The following is a 25624-nucleotide window of genomic DNA, read 5'->3' on the forward strand; positions in this document are numbered from 1 at the left end:
TGGTTCCTCTCGTCCGTGACGACGCGGAGGGAATGGTGGCGGTGAGTTCTAGCGGGGGTTAAGAGGAACGAACTGCCCTCGGAGCGAAGCCTAAAACGACCGCGATGGCCGCGCATCGTACGTAGCGCAGCGTCGCCCCCCCCCCCCACCATCCGCCACCTCACCCGACCATCGCCCGGCTCCGTGAGTGGGGGCGAGGTGTACCACCCACGTCCGTCACCTAAGCCACTCCGCGAATCCTCAGGGCCCCCCCCCCCCGGGCCCCCCCCCCCCGGGCCCCCCCCCCCGGGCCCCCCCCCCCCCCCCCCCCCCGACGGCCAGGGTTGTTGCCGCGATATCGCGATACTACGACACGTCGCACGATGTCAAGAACTGCCGTAATCGTATCGTCTGTTTGGATTTTTTTTTTGCCTGCTGCACAATACCGTCACCGATTTTTATATATATGTATACGTTTAAAAGTAAAAATTCCTGACCCCCAATGTTTACAAAATACCAATAATTGTTGACAACAGCAATTAAAGGTCTAAACAAAAGAGCTGTTGCCCAGGAGACCGGAGCACTGTAAAATGTTTGCTGGATACACTCACGGCGTTTTCTGACAGCGTATGCATTGCAGATTGTACAGCTGCAACGACGAGAGGGCTTCGGTTGAGCGAACCGTCGAGGAACAACCCTTTAAGTGCTCTGTAATCGTGCCTGGAAGTACGTCGGAGGGAGAGCAAAGTCGCGACGTAAGCAAAAGGCGGCTCAGTCGCAAGCGCCGAGGGAACGGGCGTCGCGATCGTCGCCGGGGGGGGGCTCATGAAATTCAACAGCCGCACCGCATCGGCAAAGGGATTCTATCGCAGCAAACCCCCGCTTGGAGCGGATAGGACGGAGAGGCTGACCCCTTCCGTGACCCCAGCGGACACAGCAGGGCTCACATTCTGTGGGTAGTCGCGCTGGAACTCCATTCGAATCGCACGCGGTTCGGTGGTGGTGGAGCGGGTGGTTCTGTGACAAATCGGGTGGTGGGTGGGGGTTGTTCAACCCCGACCCCAACCCTTGACCCCAAACCCATCCCTCAACTACAACACCAAGCTTAACCGTGAACCTAACTGCAAACTTAACCCGCGCGAGACTCTAACCCCCCAATCCTCTATTCCCAGCAGACGCAAAGCGACAGCAATGCCTACGTGCAATTCTTTGCTTTGGCCACCGTCGGTTAAGCGCATCGCGGTCCGCTTGCTCACATTGGCCTATTGCGGCATCGCGTATAAAGCAGTCCGAAGACTCAGGGGTGCGTGCAAGAAGGGAAGATGGGAGTGGTGGGGTGGGGTGGGGTAGGGTAAGGGTGGTTGGGTGGGGTAAGGGTGGGTGGGATAAGGGTAAAGTAAGGGTGGGTGGGGCAGGGTGGGTGGGTGGGTTGCAGGGGTGGGTGGATTGCAGGGGTGGGTGGGTGGGGCAGGGGTGGGTGGGTGGTTGGGGTGGCGTTGGGTGGGGTGGGTGGAGTTGGGTCGGTAGGGTGGGGTATGGTTGGTGGGTGGGGTAGGGTGGGTAGGGTGGGGTAGGGTGGGTGGGATAGAGTGGGGTAGGGTAGGTGGATGGGTTGGGGTGACAGGAGTGATGGTGGGGGTAGGAGAGTGGTGGTCGGAGAAGGCAGTGAGATGTGGGTTGAGTGGCTGCGCCGGGAGGGCGAGCCAACCGGCTCGTGGTTAACGTTGCGCGGTGGGTTGGTGGCGAGACGAGTTGGGGGGGGGGGGTGCCACGACGTGGTAGTAGGAGGTGAGCGGCGGGTGATGGTAGTCGCGGGGTAGATGAGCGTCGGGTGGGTAGAGGAGCCCAAGCGGTGGGGGGCACGGTGGAGCGCGGCGGCTCTCAGAGGGGGGCGGCTGTGAGTTTGGCGGCGGCCTCTTCCTCGGCGTCGGCGCGGTTCGCCTGCAGCTCCGTGAGCGTTTTGGCGAATGACGTCCACTCGTCGGGCCGCGGCACGGCCACGTGCTGGGGTCGCCACGCACAAGAGACAAAAGGGCCCCCCCCATCCCCCCAGGCAGCCCGTCAACACACAACGTATTGTCTGGAGCGAGCGCCAAGTGCCGCCAACGGCCACCGCCAGCACCGCCGACACCGCCGTGGAGAACAGTTCCCGGCAGCAAAGATGCCACACGCACAAGTACAACGCAAGCACCGGAAATGCCGACATCGAGATTGAGAACTCATTTTTTGAGAACGGGTTTTTGTGCGTTCAGTTTGTTGTCCATCCCCCACGCCACCGACTTGGCGCGGTTGGCTACGTACGGCGCGAAAGAAGTTCAACGTACACACACGTGCATGCAACAGCAGCAATAACGGAATCTGCCGTGATACCACCATCACCACCACCACCAGCAGCACGACCAACAACACAAGCAGCACCACAATAACTAATGCAGGCAATAACAGCATCATCACCAGATTAAACTATACAAACTATACAAACTATAAACTGATGGATAACTTTGAGAAAAATCCACTCGACCAAGGGGGGAGAGACGCGCAAACTCCAAATATACAGCAGGCGTCAGAGTCGGGAGCGAGCCCACGGCCTCTGACATACAAGGCGAGGGAAGTAACATCTCGTCACCGTGTCGAGATTTGATCGCAGCAAAGGGCAAAAGGCTCACAAGGGCTCGCGTGTATGCATGTGTGTGTGTGTGCATGTGTGTGTGTGTGTGTGCATGTGTGTGTGTGTGCATGTGTGTGTGTGTGTGTGCATGTGTGTGTGTATGCATGTGTGTGTGTGTGTGTGCATGTGTGTGTGTGTGTGCATGTGTGTGTGTGTGCATGTGTGTGTGTGTGTGCATGTGTGTGTGTATGCATGTGTGTGTGTGTGTGCATGTGTGTGTGTGTGCATGTGTGTGTGTGTGCATGTGTGTGTGTGTGCATGTGTGTGTGTGTGCATGTGTGTGTGTGTGCATGTGTGTGTGTGTGCATGTGTGTGTGTGTGCATGTGTGTGTGTGTGCATGTGTGTGTGTGTGCATGTGTGTGTGTGTGCATGTGTGTGTGTGTGCATGTGTGTGTGTGTGCATGTGTATGTGTGTGCGTGTATGTGTGGGGAGCGGTAGTGTAGCGGTTAGCGCGCTGCGCTATGAACCTGGCGACCCGGATTCGATTCCCGCTCACAGCTAACACCAGTGACGATTATCTGAACCGGTCCTGAGCCTCCCCTAGGTCGACTCAGCCTTAAATGAGTACCCGGTGCGGTGTGTAAACATCGCCACTGGGGAGACAAAGGCGGTCGGGCGTGATGTTGGCCACCCACCCCCTCGTGTGCCGTGCCGGCCTTCATAGGTGCTCGCTAACAGCACTTGCCCCTACAGTCTGTTAAGGCACAGGTGGTGCATCAGCCAGGTGGTGCATCAGCCAGTCATCTCGGTCAGTGGACCCGTGGCACCTGGGTCTGCCCCGTGACCTCCTGCCAGCGGGCGTTCGACACTTCACGTGGCCTCAAGGTGCACTTGGCCTGGCACAAGCGTCGTGGTGACGTCACCACTTAGTGGCGAATGGCGGTTGCTGTTGTTGTTGTGTGTGTGTGTGCGTGTGTGTGCGCGTGCGCGTGCATGCGTGTGTGCGTGCGGGGCAGCGAGGCCTCACCTCTCCCACGTCGTAGATCCACAAGCGGCCCTCTGCATCACCGACGGCCACCTCGCGGCCCGACTGGGCCCAGCGCACGCGGTTCAGCGCCGGCGCCCCGTCCAGCACCACGCTCGCCGTGGGCACCTGCAGGAGGACAAAGACAAAGATCCCCCATGTAGCCTTTCAACGGACCTGGGGCGAGCGCTCTTAACGAGTGGCACCTATGAAGACCGGCACGGCACGAGAGGTTTGGGTGGACAGCGCCGCGCCCGGCTGCCTCTGTCTCCCGAGCAGGCGATGTTTACCACACACCGCGCGCCAGGTACTCATTTGAGGCCGACTCAACCTACGGGAGGCCCAGGACCGGCTCACATAATCGTCACCGGTGTTGGTGGCCATGGGCGGGAATGGAGCTCGGGTCGCCGGGTTTTGCAGCTCGGCGCGCTAACCGCTGTCCCGCCGCTCCTCCATTGCGGGAGAACTTAAGGCCAAGGTCGCAGCCAAAGCCGCCGCCACCACCATCGCACTCCGCCAATGCTTTGTATCCTGCAGCCATTGCTACTGCTACTGCTGCACGGGAGTCGTGCGGCAAGCTCCAGCGTCTGCCCTGGCAGTCTCATCCCACCATCTCGTCTGCTCTCGGATCTTCTCTTCCCCACGGTCGCCGGACTCGGGGAGACCGCTCCGGTGCCCGTGTCTCGGTAACGGACCCAACATGCATCTAACCCACCAACCCACCAAGCGCATCTACGACACTCACTTTCGCCACGTTCTCTACCGGGCAGTTTATTTTAATATTCATTAAAGTGTTAATTGGGCCACTTCCAAATGATACCAATGATTACCCATAACTTGAAAGTGTCTGAAATGTACGCCCAAAGTCGCAGACCCCCCCCCCCCCCCCCACACACACCACCGTCACCCGATCCCACACGGCTGGAGATCAGTCGTGCTCGGTGACATACGATCACGAGAAGAAAACGTAACATAATCCTCAGTGCTAGACTAAACGGACTTGTGTTTTTGTTTACATGCAGTCATTTGTGACTTTGGCCATGACCATATGGTTGAGAACCCGGTGAAATCACCTGCTGCCGAAACCCGGATTCGAAGCCAGGTTCTCAGCGATGCCGGCACAGTATCTTTGACACGGCCATTATAAATAAACTATTAAAACTATTTTTATTTTACCAGGTCAGGTCCCAGCGAGCAATATAGGTCTTTCAGAAGCGACCTGGCCACAAATGATAGCTCAACGAAGTTGTTTGTCACGTGGAGAAAAATCCACGTGACCACGGGGAGAGACACACCGGAAACTACAAATATACAGCAGGCGTCAGGGTCGGGATCGAACCTACGACCTCCTGTATACCAGGCGAGGTAGTTAACATCTCCTAGCCACCGTGATAATGACGATATGAGAGAGAGAGACACCACAAACTACAAATATACATCAGGCGTCAGGGTCGAGATCAAAACCACGACCTCCTGTATACCAGGCGAGGTTGTTAACATCTCCAAACCACCGTGATAATGATGATGAGAGAGAGACACCGCAAACTCCAAATATACATCAGGCGTCAGGGTCGGGATCGAACCTACGACCTCCTGTGTACCAGGTGAGGTTGTTAACATCTCCTAGCCAGCATCGCGAATCCCCCGCCACCGAGCCTCCCCAGCCCACTCCTCCTCTAGAATCGCGCTCCAAACGCGATTGGCTCGTGCCGGCGGCGCGTGCCGGCTCGGCGTCTCCCGGCACGGCCGATACGACGGGGGCCTCCCGGGGGAGGGGGGGGTGGGGGCGCGCCGACCTCGGTGTCGTTGCTCAGGTTCCAGAGGTCCAGGCGGCCCATGCCGTCCACGCAGGCGAAGAGCGCGGGGTGCGTGGGCGACCACGCCACGTCGTACACGTAGTCCGAGTTATCCTCAAACGAGTACAGCGGCTTGTTGCTCTGCGATCGCACGCACGCACGCACGCACGGGGGTGAAAAAACGCGTCAAGCGAAAAACTGTTTGGGCACAAATAATGGAGTAATGATGAAGTTTGGCAAGATAAGACGTACTACTGCTACTACGCACACGTGCGGCGAGATGGCGGGACTAATAACCGAGGGTACGTCGCCGCGTTAATGTACCGCTCGGCTGCGCAGCTCAACAAAGTAGTTTCTGTCGACCGCTCAGAAACCGCGTTATAACGGTGCGTGTGCCATGTTACAATGGAGGGGAGGGGGAGCGCTTTCCGCAATTTATCGGAGCGCGTCCCCCGTCACTGCGGCGCGCGTCCTGTGTCACGGCGGCGCGCTTGCCGCGTCAAAGCGTCCCCCCCGTAACAGCGGCCCGCGATAAGTGCTCCCTTACAGCACGAACAGCACTGCGCGATAAGCAAGGACTTAGCGCAACACGCACACAGGAAGCGCACCGAGCGCCGATCTAGCCCGTGGATATTTCGAGGGTCCGCGCCGTGCGACGCACTCTGGCAGGAGGGCACTCACCTTGGTGCTCCACAGCTTGACCGTCCAGTCGAAGGACGACGTCGCGAAGAGGTGGGAGAAGTCGACGGGCCCCACGGCGGCATGGCAGGCGATGCCCGTGATGGGGCCCTGGTGGCCCTCAAACATCTCGCAGATGCCAGCCTTGCTGCAAGAACAGCGACGGGGCGGGGGAGGGGGTCAGGACGCCATCCGTGGTTGCTACGCCGCCACACGTGGCGGTCTCCAATCCATCGGCGAGGGTCAGAGGTCGCAAACGGGTTTTGATTCCTTACCCGTACCCGGCCGCACCAGGGTCGCAAACGGATACCCGCACCCTACCCGATACCCGGCTACCCAGCCTACCCGTACCCGTACCCGGCCGCACCAGGGTCGCAAACGGCTACCCGGCAGGGTACGGGTAGCCGGGTATCGGGTAGGGTACGGGTATCGGGTACCCGATTGCGACCTCTGGCGAGGGTTGGGTTGGATCACCGCACACGGATGCCGTGCGGAGACTCCCTGCCCGCCAGGTGTCGGGGAGGAGCCGTGTATCCTGGCTCGCTGGGAGAAGGCGGCACGGCAAAAAAATGTGGACTAAAATCCGTTCTGTGACGTACGGGATAGAAGCGTTGCCCCCTCGCACGCGAGGGTTTTCTCTGGGTGCTCCGGGTTTCCTCCCACATACATAAACACATTAATTGGCCAAAACACCTTCATATATAGAGGACTGCAGAGCTTTGGGGGGGGGTGGGGTAGGGAATTTGCTGTTGGCTCATCGCCTGGCTGCATTTCCCGCTTGTCTCTGGTTCCTTCTCGCACCCACGGAGTCGTTGTTCTCACTCTCCGAGAGGTAGCGCATACCGTGCTGTGCGTTACAAGTTTAAATTATTATAATTATCATTATACAGTATTTACTTGTTATTCACAAACTTGCTATCCACAATCTTGGCTTCCCGCGAATCGCATCCGGAAGACTACAAGACTGCGTTGAGAGAAAGTGATGAGAGATAAAGTGATGAGAGAATAGGTGATGAGATAAAGATATTATAATGTTCATGTATTTAATAGCCTATTCATGCACTTATTTAAGGAAATTCATTTCAAAAGATCGAGGTTTTCCTAGGCCAATATCATTCTCCGTGAAATTTCTATTCACAATCATCTCCGAAATGTTATCCCTCGCGAATAACGAGAGAATCCCACATACAATTATAATAACGAGGGAATCCCGTGTACAATTATAGTGGCCGAATTCCACGCACGGCCAGTGCTCTCCAATCACCGTAGCCCAACCTCTCACAGCCCCCGTCCTCCTTGCTCATGCGCGCTCATGTTGCTTGGCGCAACACTGAGCCAGCAGTAAAAAAAACATTCCACATTCCCATAGCAGGGGCCAGGTTTCTCTTTAGGCCTCTCTCCTGATGGATGATCTGCTGGTGGCGCGTTGATTCACCCCACTGATTCAACGGATTTGTCCAGATTCAGGGCTCAGATTCCACGCCAAAAAAAAATCGATTCTGGTGAATGTGGCAGCCTCTACTGCTTTGCTTTTGGGAGCGGGGGGGGGGTCGCATGAATCTATTACCAACAACATATGAAACAGCGAACACATTTCCAACGGCAATCGGCAAATGTCGCGTAAGCTTCGAGAATCGATACGTAACGACGAAGAAATGCATCGTTGCACTCCGTAACAACCACCTTTGACCTTCTACGAAGAGGTCCTTAAAATTGATCAACCCCAGAGGTGTGATGGGCCGAGCAGCCCCGAAGCAGGAAATGGAATCGGGCCCTTCTGGCTTGAGACCCGGAGGCGTTCACCGTCACACGACTGGAGGATTGACGGCCGGGGAACCAGGAAACTCGGCACGGTTCCGATATAACTCGCCACCGATATTAAGCCTCGGCCAGGAATCAAACTCAGGTGGCTGGGGTCATCGTGCCGTGCGCGAACCTCTGATCTCCCACCGTCATTGTGGGAAGTACACATCAACTTAAATTAAATGGGGCCATTCGAACCCCTGGTCATTTGCTGATCAATTTCCTAATCTATTCAAATAATTAACAATATATTCTTAGGCACTACTAAGTAACTTTATTACCCATTAGCAGATTGAAGATCGCTGCCTTCTTGCCAAGGAAACGCTTGACAATGAGACGTGAACTCCAAGGGCTCTTCCTGATTAAACGTGAGATTAATTGACTGTATAACCACTGCTCTTACTTAATTGGAACAACCAACCTCACCCCCCGCCCCTCAACAGGCAGACAAATGCCCACTTGCTGTGTTCACCTTGTGCCACACAGGAGGGCAAAAGATGACATTGGGGAGGGTTCCTGAGGTTAAACACAAAAGTCTGGTATCGTTACTAATCCTTCCTAGGTGTCAACGCACCACGGTCAGAACCCTTGCCACACTGCATTCAGAACCCTTGCCACACTGCATTCAGAACCCTTGCCGTACCGCATTCAGAACGCTTGCCGTACCGCATTCAGAACGCTTGCCGTACTGCGTTCAGAACGCTTGCCGTACTGCGTTCAGAACGCTTGCTGCGCCGCTGGAAGTTTAAAAGCTCAAACTCTGTTCGTAGGGACTACTCAAGACTTCATAACCATCGCGCTCACACCAGAAAAGCACCACTTTGCACCAAGCTAATAGGACACAGTACTCACTTGTCCTGGGACTCATTTCCGATTGGGGCCGGCTCCTCCTGTGACCTACCCAGGGACTCGCTGGGCCCCGGTTGCTTCGTATGTATGTTGAACTTCTTTCGCACCGTACTTAGTCAACCGCGCTAATCCGAAGTGCGATTAGCAGTTCTAAATAAATTAGTTTTCAATCTAGATTTCTAAGTGCACAGATCCAGTGGCTTCCTAATATCGGAAAAGCATTCCAGATGGCCGCAGAGGCGCACCTGAAAGCCACTGCTGCGAGGATGACCGGAGTTTGCGCGATGATGGTTTATGCTCCTTGACAAGATCGTCGCCCTGTACCAGGCCTCGTCGTGAATGTCACAACAACGATGCAAAAACACCGCCGGGCTCCGCGGAATGCCGAGGCGGTGGAGGTGTGGTAGGGAGGCTGCGGTGGGGGGGGGGGCTGCGGTGGGGGGGGAGGGGTGGCTCACCTGCCGTGCCGTGACGCCGTGTACACCGAGCCCTCCTCGCTCCCCACCACGAAGTTGTTGACGTCGCCGAGCGGGAAGGCCATGCACGTGACGGCCACCGCCTTGGACTGCTTGTGAGACAGCTCCATGCTGTCCTGCATCGGCCAACGATGATGACGATGAAACGCAAAGTGGGGAGCGGTAGTGCAGCGGTTAGCGCGCTGCGCTACTACCCTGGTGACCCGAGTTCGATTCCAGCTCATGGTCACCAACACCGGTGACGATTATAATTATCTGAACAGATTCTGGGCATCCCCTAGGTCGACTCAGCCTCAAATGAGTACCTGGTGCGGTGTGCAGTAAACATCGCCACTGGGGAGATAAAGGCGGCCTGGCGTGGTGCTGGCTATCCACCCCCTCGTGTGCCGTTCCGGCCTTCATAGGTGCTCGCTAACAGCACTTGCCCCGACAGTCTGTTCAGTCTATCCGGGGGATCTTTGTCGTTGTGCGAAGATAAAGACAAAAGTGCTACAGCACTATTTTTTTTTATAGGTAAGGCCCCAACTACTGAGCTGCATGACTCGTTTTCAGAAGCAACAACGCCAGCAGCAGCACTACCAACAACACAAGCAGCACCACCAAAACCAGTGCAGGCAGCAACAGCACCATCACCAGATTTAAACTTTCCCAACAATTTTTATTTTACCAAAAAAAAAGCCTCTATTATGGATGATATTGGTCGCGAAAGCCTACGTGTGAAAAAGGCCCACTGAGCAATATTACTGATTTTCAGAAGCGACCTGCCCACAAACGATAGCTCAACAAAGTGGCTTATCACGTGGAAATTTATAGCAGCCAAATAATCTAAACGCGTGATGTTGATTGTATATGTGGAGGGAAAAACCGGAGCCGGAGAAAAATCCACACCACGGGGAGAAAGGCAACGTTGGAATTGAACCCACTACCTCCTGCATACCAGGCGAGGTAGTTAACATCTCACCACCGAGGTGCCCATACAAGCCACGCAAACTCCAACCTCGTTATAGCCCTTTTTAAAGACGTGTGGGGGCAAATGCTGTTTCACGCTGACCAGCGCGGTCAAATATGGTCAAACAACTCCAACAAATTTCGATTTAAAGCTTTCGTGACTGCAGGGATTCATCTTCTTGGTTCTTTCGGCAAAGTGACGTAGAAGGGAAATATTGTATCTTCTTTACGTACCTTCTGCAGCCAGGCCACCAAGATTATATGGCTTGCCAAAGATACATAAAGAAGATACAATATTTCCTTCTACGTGACTTTAGCGAAAGAACAAGAAGATGAACTCCAACAAAGATAAAGTCCCTCCTCCACGTACAGCCTTTGCAAGACCGTTGGGGGCAAGTGCCGTTCGCGAGTAGCAGCACCCATGAAGGCCGGCGAGGTACGGGGGGGGGTGGGCGGCCAACACCATGGCCGGCCACCCTCACTGCTAATTGTTACTCAATTTAGGATGAATCGACCGAGGAGAGGCCCAGAAGCAGTTCACATGTTCACCAGCGTTATCAGTCGTGAGCAGGAATCAAACTCTGGTCGCCGGGTTCGGGTGCCACCACCAAAGAACCGACCGGCCTGAACTGGATTCCCAGTCACGGCTGGCATCAGCTGCGAGTGATATCTAAACGAGTCACCCCCCCTCCGCCCTCCAAGGTCAACTAAGCCTTCAATGAGTACCTGGTGCAAGCGTGCAATACATCAGTGCTGGGGAGACGCAAAATGTGGAAAGGGCGTGGTACCGGCTAAACCTCGAATTGGCAGACTCGGTGATATATTTATGACTAGCTTTACGACCCGGCTTCGCCCGGGACTTGTGGATTCACCACGCCCGGCTGCCTTTGTGTCCCCAGTGGCGATGTTCACACACCAACACCAGTTACTCGTTTGAGGCTGAGTCGACCTAGGGGAGGCTCAGGACCAGTTCAAATAATCGTCACAGGTGGTGGCCGTGAGCGGGAGTCGAACTCGGGTCGCCGGGTTCGTAGCGCGGCGCGCTAACCACTACACTACAATGCGTGACGCTTCCACATGCGCGGGTCACGTGACAGATTTGACGTCACAGCTCACTTGCCGTGCAAAAAATATATGTATTTATTGAACTCCCCCCCCCCGCCCCCCCCAATGGTGTACAGTCTGAAAAGTACCCACATGGCAAATTTCAAGTTTGTTGCATGTCGGGAAGTACGCGAAACATCTTGAACAGACACATAGTCACAACTTTGCCTTTTATATGTATGGAGATTGATATGCGATACACCGCTGACGTACGTGGTGTACGGACTTGGTGCTTCATCAGCGTCGATGCGCATCACCTGCCAGCGTTACTCGAGTGCCGCATGACCTGAATGTTGTTTTTCCTCGAGCGCATTTGCTACTCGAGCTGCCGCAGTGCTACTATGTATTCGCTGTAACAAGGTCCTCCGTGGGACATTCTTGCAAAACAGCTGACGGCTGAACATTTTGTTACCCGCGTCAGCAAATAAAAACTAGCAAACAAACGAGGATATTCGTGTCTAGATTCTTTGGGTGGTAGCATCACAACACATTCCTACACTATACTCGTGTGTGTGTACGGTACAACAACAACCGCCGTTCACCACTAAGTGGCGGTGACGTCACCACGGCGCTTGTGCCATGCCAGGTGCACTTTGAGGCCACGTGAAGTGTCAAAGGCTCGCTGCTGACAGGCGGTCACGGAACAGACCCGGGTGCCATGGGTTGACTGACAATTGTGTGGTGTTGACAGTCCATGAGTGGGGAAGGGGGGGGGGTCTCACCTGGGGCTGAGAGAGCATGTCAAGATTCCAGGAGCACATCTTGCCATCGGTGGAGACGCTGATGAGGTTGTGAGCATTTTGAGTTCCCAGGACGTTGACACAGTAAACTGGATGCTGTACACACACACACAAAGACCCCCCGTATAGCCTTGACAGATTCTTTGGGCAAGTGCTGTTTGCGAGCACCTATGAAGGCCGGCACAGGACACGAGGAGGGTGGTGGCTGCGGTTGGCGTGGTGGCAGAGGCTGTGTTTGCCTTGGCTGTTGTTGCCATGCTGGGCGGTGGCTGTGGTTGCTGTGGTGGGCGGTGGCTGTGGTTGCTGTGGTGGGCAGTGGCTGCAGTTGCCATGGTGGGTTGTGGCTGTGGTTGCCGTGGTGGGCGGTGGCTGCGGTTGCCATGGTGGGCAGTGGCTGCGGTTGCCATGGTGGGCGGTGGCTGCAGTTGCCGTGGTAGCGGTGGCTGTGGTCCCCGTGGTAGCGGTGGCTGTGGTTGTGGTTGCTGTGGTGGTACCAGCTGCAGCGGTTGCCATGGTGGGCGGTAAATGCAGTTGCCGTGAAGAGCGGTGGCTGTGGTGGTGCGGTGTGCCTCCCGTACCGTGTGTGCGGCGGCCGAGAGAGGCGTGCGCTGCACGGGCGTGCGCTTGTTGGAGCGGTTGTCCCACAGCACGATCTGTCCCGAGTAGGTGCCGCCCACCACCAGGTTCGGGTGGAAACGCGCGAAGCAGGCGGACATCACCGACGACTGCACACACGCACAGTGGCACACACGCACAGTGGCACACACGCAGGCATGCACGGGTGGCAGGACACACACACACAGCGGTACACGTACGCACAGCGGTATGCATGCACGGCGGCACACACACGCATGGCGGCAGTACACGCACGGCGGCACACACACGCACACACACACGCACACACACGCTGAAACACACACACCCAGACGGCGGCACACACAGACACACATACAGCGGCACACACGTACGCATGCATGCACAGCGGAACATGCACACCCACACGGCTGCACATGACTACTATAATGTAACGCGCGTGAAGCCACTCCACATGCCGCACTCCCCCACCCCCCCCCCCCGTCATTTATATTCATGAGCGGGTGGATTTTTACACTCGCGCAGAATGTCGAGCGGAAATCATTCTTTTTGCAAATTCGCTTAACGTTTGACGTCCAGCACTTGAGACAAAAGGTAAGTCTCATTTATGCTTCTACATTATGGTAAAATAGACATTTCCCGGTGATTTTCCAGATATTTGATCGAATTCCAATTTATTTCAACTCCAGCGACCGAAAGCAGAAGAGAATAAAGTATCAGAGCAGTGAATTTGAGCAAATTGAAGGTCAGTTATATACTGTGCTAGTGACATGAAATCAGGTGTTTTATGACATAGTTTTGTGCAAGATTCACTGCCATTACCATTTACACAAGATACAATTATACTCTGCTCAATTTTTTCGTAAATATCACAGCTTCCGTCCTAGGACGGGCAAACAGGCTGGCACATAAGACACCAACAACAACCGCCATTCGCCACGTAAAGTGTCACAGGCATTGTGGCACACACACACACGGTCAGAACAGACAAAGATCTCCCATTAAGCCTCCTAGACTTGTTGGGGAAAGTGCTGCTAGCGAACACACAACTAGGTCAGTACTGCGAATAGCGTTGATTGTTTTAACCAGAAAAGCACCGCCGATTAAGCAAGAATCGTTCTCAGGAGGGTCACGTTCGATTGAGGTTTCAGCACAATTCCACTCGTGTTAGTGTGGATTAGCGTGCGTGCAGACTGGAGGACCTAGACAAAAACCCGCCCACTCAACTCTGACATTTCCTGGGCCACCCCACGGCACACGCCTGGTGCACCTGATAGCCGCCATGGTGGTGAAATGTTAACTACCTCGCCTGGTGTACAGGAGGAGGTCGTGGGTTCGATCCCGACCCTGACACCTGCTGCATATTTGGAGTTTGCAGTGTCTCTCATTATCATCATCACGGTGGCTAGGAGATGTTAACTACCTCGCCTGGTGTACAGGAGGAGGTCGTGGGTTCGATCCCGACCCCGACGCCTGTATTGTTAGAGTTTGCACGTCTCTCTCCCGGTGGTCGTTTTTCGTTTTTTCCCCTCCACATTTACAATCGACATGTGTAAAGAGTATTTGGCTGCTATAAATTCCACGAGATGATAAGCCCCTTCGTTGGGCTATCATTTGTGGCCAGGTCGCTTCTGAAAAAGAGCTACATAGCTCAGTGGGCCTTACCTGGTAAAATAAAAATCGTTTCGATCAAATAGTTTATTCTAGATTGAATTTAGAGATTTAGTTATTTTAATTTTTAGTTTTCACCTACGTGACTTTACCGAAATAACCAAAGAGTATGTTTCAATAGTTTAGTTTATCCCCAGACAGTGTGCCATTCCAAGCATTGCACATTGGCACGGTGGTCGCACGCACGCTGGCACGGTAGCACGGTGTGGCACGCACCTGGCAGTGAAAGATGTACTCGGGTGTGGACTTCTTGAACTTCATGTTCCACACGAGCGCCACGCCGTCCGGCTCGTTGGGCGCCGCCTCGTTGTTACTGTACGAGGACACGAGGAGCTCCGGGTACTGCGCTCGCGCGGAGAGGAGAGCACGCACACACACACGCACACACACACGCACGCACACACGCACGCACACACGCACGCACACACGCACGCACACACGCACGCACACACGCACGCACACACGCACGCACACACGCACGCACACACACACGCACACACACACGCACACGCAAACACACACACACGCACACACACACACGCACACGCAGCCCGCCATGGTCACCACAAGACCGTGCCGATCTTGTCAAGGAGTATAAACCATCAAAGCGAACTCCGGTCACCCTCGCAGCGGCGGCGGCTTTTGGCTAACCATCGAACAGACGGTGGTCACCGCATCGCGTGCTTTCAGATGCGCTTCTGCGGCCGTCTGGAACGCTCTTCCTTCCGATATTAGGAAGCCACTGGAGCTATGCACTTTAAAATCGTCTAGATTAAAAACTCCTTTCTTTAAAACTGCTTTTGTTTTGAGATTGTTGTCCTTTCCCAGCACCTCCGATTAGCAAGGTTGACTACGTACGGTGCAAAAGAAGCTCAACATACATACATTACGAAAAAAACTATTTTTATTTTAGCTGGTAAGGCCCACTAGGCTATATAGCTGTTTTCAGAAACGACCTGGCCACAAAAGATAGCTCAACGCAGTGGCTTATCACGTGGAAATGTATAGCAGCCAAATACTCTAAACACACGGGGAGAACGTGCATACTCGAAATACACAGCAGGCGTCAGGGTCGGGATCGAACCCAAGACCAACTGTATAGCAGGTGAGGTAGTTAACATCTCGCCACCACGGTGTGCACATCGATCGGAGAGTGGTCACATCTGGGTCGGTGACGCGGCCAAGTAGTGGCGCTTCAGCCACTTGTTGCAGAGGTTCAACTGTGTGTACGTGTGTGAATACACACGTGTGTGAATACACACACGTGTTAGCACACGTGTCTGAGCACACACGTAGTGTAGCGGTTAGCACGCAGTGTTACGAACCCGGCAACCCAGAGTTCGATTCCTACTCACGGCAGTATAGCTGAACCGGTCCTAGGCCTCCCCCCAAGATTGACTCCACCTTAAATTACGACAGGCCGCGGTGTGTATAAAACACGAGCACCGGGCGTGGCGCTGACAACACTGCACCCTCGTGCGACCTGCCAACCCCTTCATAGGCGCTCGCTAATAACACCTAACCTGACAAGCCTGCCGAAGGCTCTACAGGGGACCTTCATCTGTTGTGTGTGTGTCAGAGGTCGCAAACGGGTTTTGATTCCTTACCCGTACCCGGCCGCACCAGGGTCGCAAATGGGTACTCGTTCCCTACCCCTACCCGTACCCTACCCGAAATGAGTGACAAACGGTTACTCACCAGTGACTCACGGCCTACCCGTACCCGGCCGCACCAGGGTCGCAAACGGGTACCCGTACCCAGGCGGGTACGGGTAGCCGGGTATCGGGCAGGGTACGGGTATCGGGTACCCGGTTGCGACCTCTGTTGTGTGTGTGTGTTTTTGCCAGCACCTGTGGGGACCAGTCCATGCAGGTGACGATGCGGTGCTTGCACCAGTGCTCGTCGTAGAACTGCCGCTGCATGGACAGCTTCACGCCCGCCTGCATCTCCCTGCACGCAGCGAGGGCCGCCAAGTACTCTGATCATTATTATTATTATATCAGATATTTTTCCATTTCAAACCTTTCGTGACTGCAGGGATTCATATTCTTGGTTCTTTTTTCTACGCGACTTTACCGAAAGAACCAAGAATATATATCAGATATTATATAGTTATTATTTATTTAGGATCGTTCACTCAGCAAAGTCTCACCGAGTCATTTCAGGAAAGTCCTGCTAGGTCTTTCAAAGTTTGGTCTGCAAAGAATTCATTAAATTATGCAAAAAACTGAATCAACCAAACGCTTCACCGATACAGCCGAGGGCTCGGAGGCTTGCTCCCGTCTAGCTATCGTGGCCGTGCCCACCGTTGTCGCCTGTTCACGGACGGCGTCCACGTGCGTCTCCAAAACGAAACCGGAAGAAAAAGTTAAATAACTTAGCAGTACCGAGGCTCCCACAAGGCCATGCGGGAGGGCGTGTGGCACAGTTTGGCGCCAGGTATCGTAGAGCGCGGTCGTGTCGCTACGCTTCTCTGCGGTGAGCACGTGGTTAAAAACAAAAGCGCTACTACGCCTCTCTAAATAAAAGGTAAGCCGAGCCGTTTGCGTGTTCCGAGATTCAGCGGTGAGCAGGACACCCGTCCTGTAACTTGCAGATGTCTCGGAACGGGAAAGGGTTAAACAAAAGCTTTGCTGGCTGGCTGGAGGGAGCAACGGACCGGTCACGTCCAAAGGACGTGGGGGCCTGCTAGTCTCAATAAATACCAAACCTGCATTCTAGAAAGGGATGAGCGCATTTGTGTACAATGGCGCTAGCTTAACATCGCATCTCAAGGTTGTAAGCAGCACCTGCAAATGGGATGCTGGCGGGGGCGGTGGCGACATACGACGGATGGATAAAACACAAACTATGCAGCCGTGCATGACGACGATAAAGACGATGATATTCCACCATTGGTACCTCATTTGCCAGCAAAAAATATGATAATTGGTTTTTTTACCCTCTTATCTGGCAACAAAACTGACACCTTTTTTACGAGGAGTCATGTTTGCATAGACCACAATACTTGCAGTCATAATGCAAACAAAAAACATAACTCTGATAATGTATGCACTGTCCTTGAAGTTGATTGGTCCACACCCGAGACAGCTTTCCTTAGAGCCTAGTCTCACATGGTGCTGGACCAGATGACGCAAAAAGGTGCACAACTCAAAGACAATGCACCATCAGAGTATGAGAGCTCGGGGTAAGCATTTACACCATTGGAACCTCATTTGCCAGTAAAAAATATAATTGTTTTTTTACCCTTTTATCTGGCAACAAAACTGACACCTTTTTTTTACAAGGAGTCATGTTTGCATAGACCACAATACCTGCAGTCATAATGCAAACAAAAAACAGAACTCTGATAATGTATGCACTGTCCTTGAAGTTGATTGGTCCACACCCGAGACGCCAAAAGGCGTCATCTGGTCCAACCCATGTGAGACTAGGCTCTAAGGACGATGATATTGATAACGACGATGACGACGACAACGATGGCGGCGCGCACCCCTCCTTCTCCAGGCCGTCGCGGCCGCTGTAGTCGAAGAAGATGTCGCCCTCCTCGGCGAGCGCACGCTCGATGATGCGCGTGCTGCGCGTGAAGAAGCCCAGGAAGTCGTGCGAGGCGAGGATCTGCTGCTTCTCTTCCTCGGTGAGCTCGTGCGTGGCAGCTGGGACGACACGGCGGCAACGCGCGGGGGCGGTTCACGGGGTGACGATTCGGGGGTGGACAGCAGTGGGGGTTGAAGGGGTAAGGGTTAGAATTCGGGGTTTGCAGAGCACGGTAAGGGGTAAGGGTTAGAGTTAGGTGTTGGCACAGCGGGGGAGAGTAGAGGTTAGGTTCAGGGTCAGGAGGTGGCTCTGTTCTGACGACCGTTCCCGCTGGTCAATCGGTGGAAGCCCATCACTGGGCACGGACGAGGCGGCGTCGAGTGCCGGGCAGCGCGAGAGTAAGGTCACCCGCGGCGACGGCTCGTTAGTAAATACGGTGACGTCGCCACCGTCACGACACCGGGGCGGAGGGGGACACGGTGCGCAGCCACGAGACGATAGCTCTTCGTGACGAGCTCCTCACCATCCTTCTCCTCCTCCTCCTTCTGCTCCACCAGCGCTTCGGGCTCCGAGGAGGGTTTCTGCGCCGCTACCTCCTCCTCCTCGTCCTCCTCGTCTGGCACCAGAGAGGATGAGAGAAGGCCGATGAGGGTGAGCAGCAGCAGCAGCGTGCGTGAGCACGTGACAGCGTGTGTGTACACGAGTGTGTGTGCGTGTGTCAGGCGTGTCGGGCGTGTCGGGCGTGTCGGGCGTGTCGAGCGTGTCGAGCGTGTCGAGCGTGTCGAGCGTGTCGAGCGTGTCGAGCGTGTCGAGCATGTTGAGCATGTTGAGCACCTGCGGGGTGGCTGGTGGGGAATGGCGTCTGCGTCTCCTTGGCGTAGGTGACGAGCTCCCGTGGCGGGAAGTCCACCTGCGTCACCTTGGCCAGGCCCAGCTTGTGGCCTCTCCGCCTGGGGGGGGTTGCAGCATCCCACACACAGGGCCGGCCGACGCGCGCCACAACACACCACCCAACGCACACAACACCATGCCCATCCCACACACAGGGCCGGCCGACGCGCGCCACAACACACCACCCAACGCACACAACACCATGCCCATCCCACACACAGGGCCGGCCGACGCGCGCCACAACACACCACCCAACGCACACAACACCATGCCCATCCCACACACAGGGCCGCCCGACGCGCGCCACAACACACCACCCAACGCACACAACACCATGCCCATCCCACACACAGGGCCGGCCGACGCGCGCCACAACACACCACCCAACGCACACAACACCATGCCCATCCCACACACAGGGCCGCCCGACGCGCGCCACAACACACCACCCAACGCACACAACACCATGCCCATCCCACACACAGGGCCGGCCGACGCGCGCCACAACACACCACCCAACGCACACAACACCATGCCCATCCCACACACAGGGCCGGACCACGCGCGCCACAACACACCACCCAACGCACACAACACCATGCCCATCCCACACACAGGGCCGGCCGACGCGCGCCACAACACACCACCCAACGCACACAACACCATGCCCATCCCACACACAGGGCCGCCCGACGCGCGCCACAACACACCACCCAACGCACACAACACCATGCCCATCCCACACACAGGGCCGGCCGACGCGCGCCACAACACACCACCCAACGCACACAACACCATGCCCATCCCACACACAGGGCCGGACCACGCGCGCCACAACACACCACCCAACGCACACAACACCATGCCCATCCCACACACAGGGCCGACCGACGCGCGCCACAACACACCACCCAACGTACACAACACCATGCCCATCCCACACACAGGGCCGGCCGACGCGCGGCACAACACACCACCCAACGCACACAACACCATGCCCATCCCACACACAGGGCCGACCGACGCACGCCACAACACACCACCCAACGCACACAACACCATGCCCATCCCACACACAGGGCCGGCCGACGCATGCCACAACACACCACCCAACGCACACAACACCGTGCCCATCCCACACACAGGGCCGACCGACGCACGCCACAACACACCACCCAACGCACACAACACCATGCCCATCACACACACAGGGCCGGCAGACGCGCGCCACAACACACCACCCAACGCACACAACACCATGCCCATCCCACACACAGGGCCGACCAACGCACGCCACACCAAGCCGTGCCATCCAATGCACACAACACCATGCCCATCCCACACACAGGGCCGACCAACGCACGCCACAACACACCAACCAACGCACACAACACCATGCCCATCCCACACACAGGGCCGACCAACGCACACCACACCAAGCCGTGCCATCCAACGCAAGCAACACCACGTCACCCGACACACAGAGCCGGTCGATGCAACACGCCACACCGCACCATATCACCCAACGCACACAACACCACGTCACCCCACACCGCAACCATGCCACGCACACACACCAACGGCGCCACACGACCCAACACACATCGACACACACAGAGACCACCGCACCATCCCACACACGCAGCACCACACCACCACACAAAGACACAGTAAAGCACGATCCCACACACACACACACCACCGACAAACACACAACACCATGGAGTTAACAACAGTCATAATGTCTTTTCCACCCCAGCTCTTCACGTATTTTATCTTTAGCCATGGGACTGTTTCGCCGAAAAAAAGTGGCTTAAAAAGTTTGTTTTGATATCGTCCTGCTGACGATCCAGGTCACCCTCGCAAAGGAGACTCAGCATCTCGCTTTGGGTGCTCACCTGGGTGAAATAAAGGTAACTGACGAGTCAGGCACAAGTGACCGTTGTGGATATGAAAAAAAATCGCGATTATCCGAGTCGCGTCATAATAACGCCATCAGTACTAAAACGAAACTCTTTGTTTTTTACCAGGTACGGCGCACTGAGCTATACATCTCGTTTCCAGAAGCGACCTGGCAATAAATGACAGCCCAATGAAGTGTCTCATCACGTGGAAATATATAGCAGCCAAATACTCTGAACGCGTGATGTCGATTCTAAATTTGGAGGGAAAAACCGTAGGACCCGGAGAAAAATCCAAGCGACCACGGGGAGAAAGAGAGACACGCAAAACTCGAAATATACAGCAGGCGTCAGGGTCGGGGATGAAACCCACGACTTCCTGCATACCAGGCGAGGTAGTTAACAACTGGGCACCGTGGCGTCAGCAATGGGGGCATCGCGTCGGCGAGCGGCGTTAGAAGCGGACGCCACAAAACTCCTCCTGAGGGCCACTTCAAAATGCCTCTCTCGTTGGCACGCCACACGCTCCGCAGAGGTCGTCTGGCGCTGTGTGCTCTCTCGTCGCTTGGAGTCTGTGGTCTCTCGCAGCCAAGCAACGGCAGATCACATGACCTATATATTTATTTTTTTGAGCGGAACAGTGCCAAAGCCTACGAGCGGTGAAAAACGCATTCTTCACCTGCGCCGTCACCAACTGCAACTCCACTACACGACAGGAATGAGCGATGTTGAACGAGCGCGTCAAAGCGATGGAAACTAAATGCCTTTTGCCGGCGGTGGCAGCTCTTGCACAAAACGCCGGGATGCCGAGCAACTGCGGCACGAATGAAAATACTAAAGCGCAAATTTTAATATTAAATGCGTCGTTAAACACCCCCACCACCCGACACAGCCAATGAGTGAAGTTTTGGCAAGTAAACAAAACGTGCCAATTAGTTACCAGTTCAGCACTCACCGGTTGTGCGTTGGGAGGGTAAACCCACAACAACATTTACAATTCGAGTACCGTGACGTTACGCCAGTCATTACAGCAAAAAGCCTCATCCGGCGACAGCCTGAATTGTGGGGAAATTCCTCCCGTTTCGGTCTTAAATCGAGGTGGGGGGTAAATGTGACGTAGTCACTTGTGAGCCAATCAGGCGCGAAGACCAGAGGGGACGTGGGGGGGGGGTGTTAATGTATTACATGTGAAGCAAGGCTAATGAAGACCAACAACGCCAAGCTGGTGCGCGTCCAGCGAAGCGTCGCAGCCAGGGAGAGAACAAGCTACAAATACAGGAAGCCTGATCACGTGGGCCACGTGTGTGCGTGTGCCATGTGCGAGCCGGCCCTTCTCGGTGGGCAACACGGCAAGAACGAAGGAGCGGGTAAGAGAGAGAACGCGCAGATGAGAGGAGAGAGAGATAGCCAGTGGGTGAAAGAGTGAGGTAGGTGAGAGAGAGTGAGGCGGGTGAGATGACAGTGGGTGAGAGAGAGTGGGTGAGAGAGAGTGGGTGAGAGAGAGTGGGTGAGATGACAGTAGGTGAGAGTGGGTGAGAGAGTGGGTGAGAGAGAGTGAGGTGGGTGAGATGACAGTGGGTGAGAGAGAGTGGGTGAGAGAGAGTGAGGCGGGTGAGATGACAGTGGGTGAGAGAGAGTGGGTGAGAGAGAGTGAGGCGGGTGAGAGAGAGTGGGTGAGAGAGAGTGGGTGAGAGAGAGTGAGGCGGGTGAGGGAGAGTGGGTGAGAGAGAGTGGGTGAGAGAGAGTGGGTGAGAGAGAGTGAGGCGGGTGAGATGACAGTGGGTGAGAGAGAGTGGGTGAGAGAGAGTGAGGCGGGTGAGAGAGAGTGGGTGAGAGAGAGTGAGGCGGGTGAGAGAGAGTGGGTGAGAGAGAGTGGGTGAGAGAGAGTGAGGCGGGTGAGGGAGAGTGGGTGAGAGAGAGTGGGTGAGAGAGAGTGGGTGAGAGAGTGGGTGAGATTAGAGTGGGTGAGAGAGAGTGGGTGAGAGAGAGTGAGGCGGGTGAGATGACAGTGGGTGAGAGAGAGTGGGTGAGTGAGAGTGAGGCGGGTGAGATGACAGTGGGTGAGAGAGAGTGGGTGAGAGAGAGTGGGTGAGAGAGTGGGTGAGATTAGAGTGGGTGAGAGAGAGTGGGTGAGAGAGAGTGGGTGAGAGAGAGTGAGGCGGGTGAGATGACAGTGGGTGAGAGAGAGTGGGTGAGAGAGAGTGGGTGAGAGAGTGGGTGAGATTAGAGTGGGTGAGAGAGAGTGGGTGAGAGAGAGTGAGGCGGGTGAGATGACAGTGGGTGAGAGAGAGTGGGTGAGAGAGAGTGAGGCGGGTGAGATTAGAGTGGATGAGAGAGAGTGGGTGAGAGAGAGTGGGTGAGAGAGAGTGGGTGAGAGAGTGGGTGAGATTAGAGTGGATGAGAGAGAGTGGGTGAGAGTTAGGGAGAGGGCGAGCGGGCGAGACAGTGCGAGAGTGCGTGGCGACCCGAGTTCGATTCCCGCTCACGGCCAACAGCAGTAACATTTATCTGAACCGGTTTTGGGCCTCCCCTCGGTCGACCTTAGCCCCAAATGAGTACCTGGTTGCAGTGTGTAAACACCACCACTAGGAAGACAAGGACGGCAAGGCGTGGTGCTAGCCACATGTGCCATGCCACCCTTCACAGCTGCTCACGAACAGCACTTTCCCCAAAAGTATGTTAAGGCTATACGGGGGACTTTTATCTTTGAGAGTGGGTGAGTGAGTGCGAGTGGGTGGCAGAGTGAGTGGGTTGGACGTGCGAGTGTGAGAAAAGCAGCGGTGAGGCAGCGAGAGAGGGAGCAACGGCCGAGAGTACAAGCAAGCGCAGAGGTGCGCGAGTGAACGGGTGGGAGAGAACGAGCGGGTGAGAGGGAGCAAGCGAGCGAGCGATGGGATTGCGAGGGAGAGCGAGTGAGCAGGTGGAAGTGAGTGAGCAGGCGTAAGAGAGCCGGCAGGAGAGGGTGGTGGGCGAGTGGCAGGGAGCGAGGCGAGTAAGCGGCGGGAGGGAGCGAGCGATACCCTGACTCAGAGTCTGCGAGGAGCTGTAAAACCGTGGGGTCAGAGTCCCACTGCAGGGTCCTTCCGTGCGCAGCGTGAAAACGTAACCGCAGGGTTAGTGGGTTAGTAGAGCGGCGCAAAAACACTCGCAGCAGCAGCAGCAGCACAAACAAAGACAAAGACCCCACCCCGCATAGCCTTAACAGACTGTTGGGACAAGTGCTGTTAGTGAGCACCTATGAAGGCCGGAACGGCACACGAGGGGACACGGACACACAAATACATAGACGTGCACATCGAGACACGGACACACAGAGAAACAGGCGTACTCAGATGCAAAGACAAAGATCCCCCGTAAAGCCTGGAACAAACTGTTGGGGGAAGTGCTGTTAGCGAACACCTATGAAGGCTGGAAAGGCACACGAGGGGGTGGGTGGCCAGCACCACGCCCGGCCGCCTTGGTCTCCCGAGGGGCGATGTTTACACGCCGCACTAGGTACTCATTTAAGACTGAACCGACCTAGGGGAGGCCCAGGACCTGTGCAGATATTCGTCACTGGTGTTGGCCGTGAGTGAGAATCAAACTCGAGTCGTCTGGTTCGTAGCGCAGGGCTAACCGCTACGCTACACACACACAGACAAGACTCGTTACGCAGAACGGAAGCGTTCGGTCGCTGCACCGGTCTGCCCAGATTACGGTGCCTCGCGTTTCCAAAACACCGAGCAGTGACCACCGCCGTAGCCATTGACAAACGCCGCCGTCTAACGCAGATCACAACAACGTCGGCTCGGTCGGAGGAGAGGGAACGTGCATTTGGCATTCTTCTTCGTCCGGCTCATGCTGACGTAGAGTGGCAGCTGCAATTTTACGTCGAGGTGACGGATGAGCCGGATTTCGTGCGGAGTCAGGAGTGGGCAAAGTGATGAGTCATCGCTGCTGTGACGATGCCTCCCTCGTTCCTTCGTATTTGTGAATCGAGTCGTTGTATCGTCATTATATGTTCGTCGAATTAGGTATTAATTTGCCAGCATTTACCTCTTCATGCACACATGGTTGCCTAGTACATCGTCTTGACATGCCCTTGCATTCAGACGATGATGGTGATAAATCATTATAAACTACTTTTTTTATTTTACAAGGTAAGGCCCACTGAGCTGTATAACTCAGAAGTGACCTGGCCATAAATGATAGCCCAATGAAGTGGCTTATCACGCGTAAATTTATAGCACCCAAAAACTCTAAACGCGTAATGCTGATTCTAAATTTGGAGGGAAAAACCGAAGGACCCGGAGAAAAATCCATGCCAACACGGGGAGAAAGACAACGCAAACTCCAAATATACAGACATCGTCAGGGTCGGGATCGAACCCACGCCCTCCTGCATAACAGGCGGGGGAGTTAACATCTCCTCGCCACCGCGGTGCCATGAATACAGTCCAACAAAAAACCCCACCATCGACACGGCGCGGGGAGGCCTTCATCCAGCAGTGCATTGACAATGGCCTGTGAGAGTGACAATGCAGGCTGAGCATTGTGGGATGGCGAGTGGGACGGGGCTCCGGTACCTTCCGGCGGCCACCGTCTCCATGGACTCCTGGCTGCCGGCCTCGCTGGGCGTGCTCACCGCCTTGGACAGCGTCGGCGAGTCCTGCACCGAGGCTGTGGACAGATGCACGCGGTCACGCGGGGAGCAAATGGAGAGCACACAAGCGCAAAGCACACGCGCAGAGAACACACGCGCGGAGCACACACACGCAGAGTACACACACGCGCAAAGCACACGCGCGGAGCACACACCCGCGGAGCACACACACGCAGAGTACACACACATGGAGCAGGCACACGTGGAGCACACGCACGCAGCACACACGCGGTGCTCACAGGCACGGAGCACACACGGGGTGCACACACGCACGCAGCACACACGCGGTGCTCATAGGCACGGAGCACACACGGGGTGCACACACGCACGCAGCACACACGCGGTGCTCACAGGCACGGAGCACACGCACGCAGCACACAC

General features: G+C 55.5%; 1 protein-coding gene across 4 annotated transcripts in view; it reads right to left on the minus strand.

Moving 5' to 3' along the window:
• Positions 1-307: 307 nt before the first annotated feature.
• Positions 308-25624, minus strand: part of LOC133358194 (cytoplasmic dynein 1 intermediate chain 2-like) — a 29732-nt gene continuing 4415 nt past the window's right edge. For 3 of the 4 annotated variants that reach the window (XM_061576416.1, XM_061576415.1, XM_061576414.1), the window contains exons 4-17: positions 25167-25260; positions 23622-23681; positions 18644-18759; positions 18333-18425; positions 17766-17928; positions 16123-16222; positions 14489-14614; positions 12586-12732; positions 11990-12103; positions 9198-9331; positions 6091-6235; positions 5410-5550; positions 3617-3742; positions 308-1983 (exon numbers count right to left, since the gene is read on the minus strand). In XM_061576416.1, coding sequence (XP_061432400.1) covers positions 1861-1983; positions 3617-3742; positions 5410-5550; positions 6091-6235; positions 9198-9331; positions 11990-12103; positions 12586-12732; positions 14489-14614; positions 16123-16222; positions 17766-17928; positions 18333-18425; positions 18644-18759; positions 23622-23681; positions 25167-25260 — 1682 coding nt within the window. In that variant the 3' untranslated portion in view covers positions 308-1860. The remainder of the gene's footprint in view (positions 1984-3616; positions 3743-5409; positions 5551-6090; positions 6236-9197; positions 9332-11989; positions 12104-12585; positions 12733-14488; positions 14615-16122; positions 16223-17765; positions 17929-18332; positions 18426-18643; positions 18760-23621; positions 23682-25166; positions 25261-25624) is intronic. The other variant, XM_061576417.1, reaches the window with a different exon arrangement.

The sequence above is a fragment of the Lethenteron reissneri genome, chromosome 61, assembly GCF_015708825.2.
Source record: "Lethenteron reissneri isolate LAM-NWPU_2019-01 chromosome 61, ASM1570882v1, whole genome shotgun sequence".
NCBI lineage: Eukaryota > Metazoa > Chordata > Hyperoartia > Petromyzontiformes > Petromyzontidae > Lethenteron > Lethenteron reissneri.